The sequence below is a fragment of the Triticum aestivum genome, chromosome 5D, assembly GCF_018294505.1.
Source record: "Triticum aestivum cultivar Chinese Spring chromosome 5D, IWGSC CS RefSeq v2.1, whole genome shotgun sequence".
Classification (NCBI taxonomy): Eukaryota; Viridiplantae; Streptophyta; class Magnoliopsida; order Poales; family Poaceae; genus Triticum; species Triticum aestivum.
Genome location: NC_057808.1, coordinates 339039239 through 339050311, shown reverse-complemented (window position 1 = coordinate 339050311; position 11073 = coordinate 339039239). Strand labels below are relative to the sequence as shown.

Below are 11073 nucleotides of genomic sequence, written 5' to 3'. Positions count from 1 at the left end.
ACTCATGTTTCACACGGAAAATTATTCACTCAACATGGAATTTATTAATAAATAAGTGTATATTATAGCACATATAGGAGAACCTACGTGTACTATTAATATGGCGGGTGGAACATACACTCTAAAGTTCGAGTCAAAGACTTGAACCTAGATGGTAGGATTATACATTTGACCCTCCACCAATTTAGTTAGACTCAGCCCCTTAGAATCGAAGCCACACACACATAGATGATGTCCAAGTGTAAACATGAAGCTTGAGACAACCATACATTATTAATACTGCAGTAGTCCACGTCTTAATCATTTGCCATGTCCAGATCCATACCCATATCCATGACCTTCAGCGTAGCCCGAGCCGGCCCCATTTCCATAACCACTACCAGAGCCTTCACCATAGCCAGAGCCTGAACCAGAGCCTTGGCCATGACCTTCGCCATATCCAGATCCTTGCCCGACCCCACTTCCTTGACCATAACCTTCGCCATGGCCCTCACCGTATCCGGATCCTTGCCCGACACCACTACCTTGACCATAACCTTCGCCATGGCCCTCACCATATCCAGATCCCGCACCATGTCCTTGTCCATAACCTTCACCATGTCCCTCACCATAACCCGAACCAGAGCCTGAACCTTGTCCATGGCCCGAGCCGGAACCCTGGCCATATCCAGACCCTTGGCCCCGGCCTTCGCCTTTTCCCTGCCCCTGACCATAACCGGATCCCGAACCAGCACCTGAACCAGAGCCTCCACCTGAGCCTGAACCGACACCAGAGCCAGAAGCTCCACCATAGGCTCCACCTGAGCCTGAACCAGCACCAGAGCCAGAGGCTCCACCTGAGCCTGCACCTGAACCAGCGCCAGAGCCAGAAGCTCCACCCGAGCTTGAACCCGCACCAGAACCAGAGGCTCCACCTGAGCCTGAGCCGGCACTAGAGCCAGAGGCTCCACCTGAGCCTGAGCCTGCACCAGACCCAGCATAAGACCCCCCACCAGAAACTGCACCCGAACCTGCTGATGATGCAGCGCCCGAACCAGACCCCGAGCCAGACCCCGAACCAGAGGCTGATCCCGACCCTGATCCAGACGCAGAACCAGACCCCGATGCAGAGCCGGCACCACCTATGCCAATGTTACCCCCTATATTGACACCTGTATCGGTCCCCAAGCCTACACCACCAAGGTTTAGGCCTAAGTCCTTCCGGGCAATGCGACCCTCGGATGCCAAAACAAGTGTGGCAAGCACAACAATGCCAACCGAAATGGTCGTCATTTGTCGCATTGTCGCGGAACCTCTAAGAACCAGGTCTTGCTTCTATGTGACTCAAATATGTATAGACTGCTGGCTTGCTTTCTTGCCTAAGGCTTTGCAACTCCTTGTCCTTGGTATGCAAACACTAGGAGCAATGCCGTGCTATTTATAGGGCCCAGAAGTGGGCTTTCAGAAATATGGTTTGGCTTGCGTCTTCTTCCTTGGTGGAAAGAACTTGTGGCTGTGGCTACTGCGCGGCCGAATTCGCTCGGGTAGTGGCGCATAGTGTGTGGCCGGCGGTGCAAAGGGAACGGAGATGTGAGGCCTCGTAGCGCGTCGGGGTGACACGTTTCAAGTGCGCCACTGCATGCATGGTGTGAGAGGAATATGGTTGCTGCACTGCGTGTGTGAAGCTGACGTGACCCCCCGGAGATTTGGTATAATGGAGCAGCTTTTTTGTTGATCAATGGGAGATTCCAGAAGCTAGCTCTGCCGTTTTATCGTTTTAGCTGGATGCATGATGGTTGTGGCTAGTGGTGGATGCGATGAGAGTCTTATCATCCAGCTAGCTAGCTTGCTAGTGCTACTCCTTTTCATCTTTGGATATCCATATTGTCGACCGCTAATGGTTGACCTAAATCTTCAATTTTTGCTCCTTGGATGTGATTATTCCATTATTAAACTATCATAGCCGGCCGGAGTAGTGAGAGGTTTACAGTATGGGTTGAGCACGAATCATTTGCTGGCGATAATGACTTGATGGTTCGGCTTCACAATGAGATATGCCACACTCATTGGCTGGCACGGAAGGAGGCTTCTAATTTTTCGATTTAAAATTACGTGCTAGTCATATCTGAATAAAACTTGTACTTTAAAAAAACTATCGGTAGGTTGGCTGTCTTGGTCTTAATTTATAGATAATCTCCATCAGCTCTCTCTACATGGGTCACCGAAAAAAAAACTCTCTGCATGTGAGCTTAATTGTGAGATAAATATATACCGTTGACTAAGTGAACATAAAATAAAATAGTAACACTAAGTGTTTCGGGTGCGGTCTTGTCATTATCTTTTACTACCTCTATACACTAATATAAAATGATTTTGCAGTTTAATTTGAATTGTAAAAACATCTTACATTAGTGTATAGATGGAGTATATCTAAATAACTAGTCCTCAGTAACATATTTCTCTCAGCATACAAGCAATACCACCTCATCATGCAACATACATGAAAAAAAGATCCACCTCAACATGTAAACATGCATGAGAACTTTCATTCTATTATGTCATTTATATTTAACAACTATACATTAATCAAACACAATAAGTCACATTTATTTTCAGTTCTAGTTCTCATATTACCTCAAATATGCATGTTTCATACAACCGAATTTATTGCAAAAAATTCACGCAACAACTTACGGGGTATCATCTTAGTTCATAACAAAAAAACTTCACCAATTATACCTCGTCACTGAAATGCCGAATCAACCAAGTATTTCATGTGTGTAAACACCAAAGCATGTGCGCCCTTAGTCCCCTAGGAGCTGATGATAAGCATTGGTAACTAATTGTTGTAGAACTCAAACATAATTTGTTTTAGCTTGATGCAGAAATACGCCCCGTATGTTTCAAAATATACTCCCTTCGTATAATAGTGTAAAAAAACGTCTTACATTTTGATACAGAGGAAGTATGTCCTATAAGGTTTGCCAGGTCAAAGTTTCTGAAGGTTGTCCAAATTTATACAGAAAAAATTACATCTATATATACGATATCAATAAATACACTATAAAAACATATTTCACTATAGATTTTTTGATGTTGGTTTGTTATTGTAGATGTTGATTTCGTATAAACTTCTTTTTACGAATTGATTTCCTATAAACTTGGAGAGCTTTGACTTCGGACAAAACTTCTAGGCCTTATATTTTCATACGAAGGATATGTTGCCTATTATCTAAAAAAATGTGCATGTAAGCTATCAACAGTTATTTGTGTGTTAGCTAATACTCCCTCCATCCGAAAAAACTTGTCCCTCAAATGGATGTATCTAGCATCAAGTTGGACCTTATGTATTTTCCTAGCTTTACCATACTACATAATTTTATAGGACATTCTAAAGTTGAATATGATTCACCAGAAACATATATATGTGTTCCAAGTAGATTTATACATACTCCGTAATACTTGGTGGCAATATCGATCATAATCTTGATGCCATTGCAACTAGGTGAGAGCCCATGGTAGAGTATTGGTTTAACAAAGAGTGAAGTCTCAATAGTATATATTGATGCCTGGCTAGCTACATAAGGATACAACTCTGGTGTTCAAGTTAATGTTAGTAGATCATGCCTCGAACATAATTACTCAAGAGCCCAAGCATTAGAATATAATTTCAAAATTGAAGAACAACATGCATTTGAGATTCATCCAGGATCCTTTATTCAAAGCATACACGAGTTTTCATATAACCAAATTGTTTAATCTTTATCAAAATTAAATACATCAAATATCATTTCCTTCACCATGGTCGAAATCATTACTATATATGTATGGCCTTGCTGTAGAATTAACATAGTATTTAGAGAATCATGTCTTCATCCTATCTCGCGTCAATGGTGGCCTTGCACTCTTCTGGCTTCGGAACCTGCCTCTGATCTGGCACCAGAGCTTGCACTTGAACCTGCCTCTGATCTGGCACTAGAGCTTGCACTTGAACCTGCACTGGACCCTGCACTTGATCCGGCACTAGAGCCTGCACTGGACCCCGCACTTGATCCGGCACTGGACCCCGCACTTGATCCTGCCTCGGATCCTGCACTAGAGCTAGCACCTGATCCATCCCTTGAGCCGCTTCCCGACCCAGAGCCTGAAGCCGAAGCTGAGCCTGACCCTGAACTCGAGCTAGAGCCACCAGTAGCACCACCTAATCCAATACCGAGTCCAGCCCCAAGCCCAAGCCCACCCCCTCCCGAGGCTGAGCCTGACCCAGAAGCCGATGCCGATCCAGAACCAGATCCTATGCCTGGAATTGATCCAGAACGAGAGACAGATGCCGAACCCGATCCAGAACCGGAACTAGAACCACCACCACCACCAATACCAACTCCAACACCAAGTCCAAGACCTAGACCACCTGACCCCGATCCTGAGCCCGACCCCGAACCAGACCCAGAACCAGAACCCGACCCTGATCCGGAACCGGATCCCGAGCCCGAGCCTGAACTGTAGCCGGAACCACCTGCGCCCACACCAGCACCCAAGCCGATACCGATTCCAAGCCCGCCAAGGCCGAGGTTGAGACCAAGGTCCTTCCGAGCATAGCGGCTCTCGCCCACCGGGGCAAGCGATGCACCAGCGACAAGTACAGCTACAAAAGCAATGGCCTTAATGCAGACCATTGTGCCCACTGCCCTCTCTTGTCTCTATCTCAACAGTGAACGAGTGAGTGAGTCGCGGTGATTGTGAACTAGTGATGATCGATGCGAGTTCGACAGACCTTGTGGGAATTTATAGGTCGACGAGAGCGAGAGGCTGTGCCCTTGTGCTACCGGTCGACCGATAAAGTGCATGGTGGCGAAGTGGTGTGGTTGAATCATCCGCGTGTATGCTCCAGATTAGCCTCCGCGCATGTGTGGCCAGGGAGCCGTGCCTTTTTCCATGAGAATCGGTGAGAATTCAACGCGCAGCACGGCGCGCAGGCGATCGTGCTCCCGGACGGCGTGTGTAGTGGGCGGCCGGGTTTAGTTGCTGCCGGTGAGCTATTCGATCGTTGGCGTACCGCAGCTGCGGCTGCGCGACACGTCCCGGGGTCGAGAAAATCGTGAGACCGTCGATGCCGATGGGCGCGTCTGGGTGCGCCGGAAAAGTTGGCGCTCGTGGCCGTGGGCGCCGTGGCATGCAGCTGCGTGCCGCATGCGCTCGCCAAGAAAGTGGTCAGCGCCTATTTAGCGGCGAGAAATAAGTTGTGGCTGAGTGGTGGTGACTAGCTGAACGATGTCAACCATAGATGCGAGTGCACAGTACTGTATGCTACTACAGTAATACGTGCAGAGCGGATGTACTTGTCCGTCGACGTGAATGCCTCGGTCGATTCCATTTCACATGATCAATTGATCATCATTCATGCGGCGGATCTAAGGAAATCAAGCATGCATGGCAGCTACGGGGCGAGCAAAGAGTAATGATAGCGTGGTAACCACAACAATTTCTAGATTTCCTATATGATTTCTGCGAGGAAAAAAAGTTCACCAAATGAATAGGAAATACTTCTTCCATTTCAAAATATTTTCAAAAGCCAAACATGTGCATGTTTAACCAAGCTTTTTTTGGGGAAAAATATCAATATCTACAGTACCAAATGTGCATATTTGATCCGTCATGAAAAATATTATATTTTCATAATATTTTTATTCTATAATCTCGATCCAACATACATTAGTTTGACTTGCATGAAAACTGATGTTGATATGTTATGGAAACACACATGAAATATAAGTGAAAATGCTAATAAAATCATGTGTGCGTAATTAAATTTGAAATCGAATATGCTAGATCTACCACCTGGTCATCAACATTTTGAGCAGCCCAGAGCATGATTATTTCGGAGTGCAAAGGAAAAGCTTCATCGACCATTACTCTGCGTGCGCATGCATGCACGTGTCGAAGCCAAGCGAATTCGAGTCCACTATAGGCTATAGCTTTCCTTTCATATCCACACTAGTGGAGTACCACTCGGTCACTCGCTAAAGACCAGCATATCATGCGCGTACGCTTATCTCAACTAAGTTGAAGCGCATGTTTCTAAATAGTACATCCCGGCCCATATATAGCGAGCATCCACCGTCCGCCCACACCTCGACTGCGATACGAGTGGACAGGGGAGAGCACGAACATTTTAATTACGTCAATCTGCTAAGTCCCCTTTGGATGTTTCATTGGGAATAATTATTTAGATGAACAATTCATTACTCCATCTGGTCTTTTTTACTGTGCATATAAGAATTGTCTGAAGTCAAACTTCATAAAGTTTGACCATATTTATATGAAAAAATATTAACAACTAGTACAATGCTAAATTTATACAATATGAAAATTAAAGTCATGACGCATCTAATGTTATTGATTCCACATTCTGAATGTTGATATTTTTTTCTATAAATTTGATCAAAGTTTACGAGGTTTGACTTCAGATAAATCTTATATGTGAATTAAAAAGGACCGGAGGGAGTACATCAGATGCGCAACCGAGAAACGGTGATGGTGGGCAGGGACAATCTGCTCCTCCCTGCTGCTGCTGCGGATGGAGCCGACGAGGATGCTTCCTACCTTTACAATGGGTTTGGTGCTGTCCTGGCCTCCGGCAAGGCCATCGCAGACATCACAACATGATGACACGGGAATTTGTTAATGAGGTTCGGCGAGGTCCCCGCCACAATGACTACCAAGCCTATCCATGGATATTGCAACACCACTCGTCCGTACACAAGCTACTTCCGCGTGCATGTTGGCTGTTATTCTAATTCATGGATACAAATCAGCCTGAGAAGTACAACAATTCTACGTAGTAAATGCTTATTGTGGTACTCCCTCCGTTTTTAAATATAAGTCTTTCTAGACATTTTAAATGAACTAGAATATATAGGTGTATGTAAACATATTTTAGAGTGTAGATTTGCTTATTTTGCTCCGTATGTAATCATTTGTTGGAATCTGTTAAAAGACTTATATTTGAAAACGGAGGGAGTAGTTTGTAAATTTTCGCATTGCAGTGGACAGGAGCAGTGAGATGGTTTTCGTGACATATCATCTTGCTAGCAGTGGAAAAGCTAACACGGCATACAGTTCTTTATTTTTTCTAGAAACTTCTAATCTATTCATTTTCAATTATGGTAGTACAATAAACAATTAAGGTAATAAAAATTACAACCATATCTATGGACCATCTAGCAACGACTACAAGCGCAGAAGCGAGTCGAAGGCTCGTCACTATCATCGTCCCTCCCTTACCAGAGCCAGGCAAACCTTATTGTAGTAGACAATTGAAAAGTCGTCATGCTAAGACCCTATAGGATCAGCGCACCAGAGCAGCAACCATCACCGATGTAAGAAGTCGTAGATCAGAAGGATCAAACCTATAAACACCCAAACAAAGATGAACAAAGACCAGATCCAAACAAATCCATCGAAGACCAGCACTGACCGAATCCCATGAGATCCGACGGAGACACAACTGCATACGCCCTCTGACGATGCTAGATTCACCATCGGGACGGGGATAAAACGTGGGAGACATTATTCCTACTAAGGGACATCGCCACCGTCATAGTCCCAACCAAGACGCTGAATTTAACAAGAACGAGAACGTGGTCCCTCCCGCCGGCGGGAGGCCGAGATGCTCCGCACGTCCATGGCCTAGAGGCCATCTAAGATGGGGCGGACCAACGGCGGCGCTGACGAAAATAGAAGGCTTTTGGGTGTGTGTGTGTGCAGGAGAAAAGAGATGCGCTTGGCAAACCAGAGACGTGGCCTTGACTCGAGCGAGTCGAAGAACACGTAGGGCAGCTAGCGTGCAGGCGAACGCAAAGATAAGGGCATCTCCAACGGGAGATGCTAAGAGGGGGCGCTAGGAATTTAATCCCGGCAGATCGGAGGTTACGTTGTCGAATCCCAGCGCCTCGTCTGGCATCGGTGCAAAGGAAGGCACCGAGCGCTTGCTCATTTTTTAACGTACGAGAGAACTGGGCCTTTCTTTCTAATCTGTTATTCAAGAGCCCGTTATTAGCGCCAGCGTTGGAGGAGCGAGCGCTAACGTCCTTGGATATTTTTTCCCACACGATAAGCGCCTGCATAAGCGCTCAGCATTGAAAATGCCCTAACACGGCATACCAAAAATGCTAGACCTAGGTAATCCTATGTGCTCCCTTCACGTAACCTTCCTTCCTAGCAAACCTCTCCATCCCCTCAATTCAAGTGGGTGGGCCCCTCCCCTAATTTCAACCAACAGAAAAATGCCACGCAAGTCATTACATAAGTTACTCAAAACTGTTCAAGTAGGTGTAGCATTACTCCACGGCATACAATTCTCGATGCTCAGTAGTCACATCACATGCATGCAATCACTCCCCCACTAACCCTTATCAGCAGTGGCGGAGCTTGACAGAGATTGTTGAGGGGGCAAAGCAGAGTTATGGGGGCAAAAAGGCATATTCTGCTTAAACTATGACAATTTTTTAAAAATTTGGCTTACCAATTAATAATATTTCATATACTTTCTCTAGGGTAGGGGCCATAGCCCCCCTTGGTGCTGCCGAAGGTGCCGCTGACGGTGGCCACGCTGCTGGAGGTACCGCCGCCGGGGGCCATGCTGCTGGAGGAGCTCCGACAATCGACACCCACGCAAGATCCCACCTAAGGATCGTTGCTGGCATCCTTCTGTGTTTTGGCTTGGCGGCGACAACCATCGCCATGGTGACGGCCGTGTTTTCACTCTGGCTCTTCATGCTCCAGCCGGAGTTGGAATCGCTAGGGGCGCAGTGCCGAATGACTGAGGGCACAGTCGATATCATGTTGTCGCACGTCATCTTGTTGCTTCTTTCTGCTAGTGCCCAATCAGGAGCTGCCCTTGTGGCCACCATCGCGGGGGCGGACCCAGGAACGCGATGCTCATGGTTCTTTACGGCCGTGGCCCAAGCCTCAGGTGCCATCACGGCGTACCATCTCCGAGGCCTAGTGACTGCCATCGCCGTCGCCATTCAGAGCTGCTGCGGTAACCTCCAACTTCACGACCCTACCTTCCTCGCACATGTCGTATGGGTTTCATATACTTTCTCTAGGGTGGGGGGGGGGGGGGGGGGGGGGGAGGCATAGGCCCCCTTGGCCCTAGTGAAGCTCCGCCACTGCTTATCAGGTCACGTAGAGTACGTACCTTTGCCGCACCACCACTGCTTGCCCGGTCGACCGCGTCCGCACGCCCACTGCAAGTGCTAAGACGACATGGCATCCAATCCTCCTGCCATCAAAAGTTACATGAGGTACATACATCTTAGGATAGAGCGTGTCTCACTGCATGCGCGCATGTATGAGCCGCAGCATTATTACCGCCTCGTCCAACGAACCTCATCAGAATGGATACAGATCCTCTTGCATCGCGCACTCGGTTTGCCCTATACAACTGGCCGCGTCGACTTTCTTCATCTCCCAAGGCAACCAGCCGAGAGACACAGGGCGACGGTGGTGAGCAGCCATTACCAGCTAGGCGTTCGAGCTTGGGGGTGTGTGTCTGTGGTGCCGTGCAAGATGAGGATGACAAGCTGCCGGCGGAGCGTGGCCGTCGCTGCCGCCTTGGTGCTGCTGGCGTTCGGGTGCGGCATGGTGGAGAGCCGCCGCCTGGCCAGGATGGGCCTCGACATTCACCTGGGCGCCGGCCTTGGAGTGGGAGGACGGGTGCCAGCGTCCGGGTCAGGATCTGGTTCCGGCTCCGTGGCTGGAGCGGGCTCGACCGCTGCGTCTAGATCAGGCTCAGCTTCTGTTCGAGGGGCCAGCTCGTCCGCTCGGTACAGTGTTGGTGAGTATATGAGACAATATTTTTTTTGCGCTGTATGAGACAATAATTTTCTCATCCACATGTAAAACGATATAGGAAGCTCGGGCCGCACTTGTATATATAGAAAGGATGCCATGGCTTACAAGACGAGATCGAGAGATCGTTACTGAGAATGATCGTTACAGGAGAATCAGGAGAAGGGAGATAACAGAAGAAGAGATAGAGAAGGGTACAAGTTTAAACAGATATCTATCGCTATACAACTCTATCTCTAACCAACTATTCTAACACTCCCCCTCAATCTGAACCTTATGAAACTTTGCTAAGGTTAAGATTGTACTTGAACTCGTCCAACCTTCTCATGGTGAGAGGTTTTGTAAACCCATCGGCAAGTTGACCTCCAGTAAGTATAAACCGAATATCCAGTAGCTTTCGAGCTACTCTTTCTCTGACAGAATGAAAATCAATCTCAATGTCTTTTGTGTGTGCATGAAAGACCGGATTTGCTGAGAGATCGGTTGCACCAATATTGTCACACCATAACCTCGCAGCCTGTGGAGCCTTAATTCCAAGCTCATAGAGTAATGTTTGTATCCACATTACTTCAGCTGTAGCATTTGCTAAAGCCTTGTATTCAGCTTCTGTACTTGACCTAGAAACAGTTGCTTGCTTTCTTCACTACAAAAAAAGACACATCGGTGACATTTTGGGCCGAACGAAATTTTTTTCTGTCATACATATGACACTTCTATGACGATAATTGTGACAAAACCCGGTATCATCATAGATGTGGTGGGCTCCTACTTCTATGACAAAAAATCATGACAGAAAATGGGCTTTTCGTCCTGGGCGGGCCGAAGACGCAGCTGCATGACATTCTTTGGGCCGTCCATGACGGAAAAAACCGTGGTAGAAGCGAGGGCGAGGAAAATTTTGGGGAGTTCCCGGTTACGGTGGGAGGTCGGGGGCCGAGCGATGCGCGTTTCTCTCGTACACGTACGCGCGTGTGTGCGAGACGTTGGCTCTAACTGAACCCGAGCGAGGCGTTGGGCTCTAACTGAATCCAAGCGATTGCACTGCAGGCTACGCATTACTGAACCCGATCGATCGATCGATGGCTGTTAACTGAACCCGATCGAGCGATTCCTTCGCTACTGCTGTTAACTGAAGCCGATCGATGCTGCCTCTGGATGAACAGTGAGCGTTGCTGGGGGGGGGGGTTTGGATGAACAGTTCCCGGTGGGGGTGGATGAACAGGACCCCGTGATGTTGCC

The 11073-nt window shown here is 47.4% G+C and overlaps 3 protein-coding genes across 3 annotated transcripts; 1 reads left to right on the top strand and 2 right to left on the bottom strand.

The window, feature by feature from the left end:
• Window positions 1-21: 21 nt before the first annotated feature.
• Window positions 22-1380, bottom strand: LOC123121596 (fibroin heavy chain). Its single transcript, XM_044541614.1, has one exon. It carries the CDS (start codon window positions 1279-1281, stop codon window positions 301-303), a length of 981 nt encoding a protein of 326 aa, XP_044397549.1. The 5' UTR covers window positions 1282-1380; the 3' UTR covers window positions 22-300.
• Window positions 1381-3644: 2264 nt separating this feature from the next.
• LOC123124846 (cell wall protein IFF6) lies at window positions 3645-4721 on the bottom strand. The gene has a single exon (XM_044545396.1). It carries the CDS (start codon window positions 4653-4655, stop codon window positions 3867-3869), a length of 789 nt encoding a protein of 262 aa, XP_044401331.1. The 5' UTR covers window positions 4656-4721; the 3' UTR covers window positions 3645-3866.
• Window positions 4722-9234: 4513 nt separating this feature from the next.
• Window positions 9235-10344, top strand: LOC123124845 (uncharacterized). Its single transcript, XM_044545395.1, has 2 exons — window positions 9235-9820; window positions 9896-10344. The coding sequence occupies exons 1-2, from the start codon at window positions 9250-9252 to the stop codon at window positions 9967-9969; spliced, it is 645 nt and encodes a 214-aa protein (XP_044401330.1). The 5' UTR covers window positions 9235-9249; the 3' UTR covers window positions 9970-10344.
• Window positions 10345-11073: the final 729 nt, after the last annotated feature.

What these genes read in the sequence shown, in the direction of transcription:
- LOC123121596 (XM_044541614.1), bottom strand. Translation starts at nt 1,281, where the DNA reads ATGCGACAAATGACGACCATTTCGGTTGGCATTGTTGTGCTTGCCACA.
- LOC123124846 (XM_044545396.1), bottom strand. Translation starts at nt 4,655, where the DNA reads ATGGTCTGCATTAAGGCCATTGCTTTTGTAGCTGTACTTGTCGCTGGT.
- LOC123124845 (XM_044545395.1), top strand. Translation starts at nt 9,250, where the DNA reads ATGGCATCCAATCCTCCTGCCATCAAAAGTTACATGAGGTACATACAT. An exon ending in GTCCGCTCGGTACAGTGTTG is followed by an intron (nt 9,821 to 9,895) that starts GTGAGTATATGA and finishes AAAACGATATAG; the next exon opens with GAAGCTCGGGCCGCACTTGT.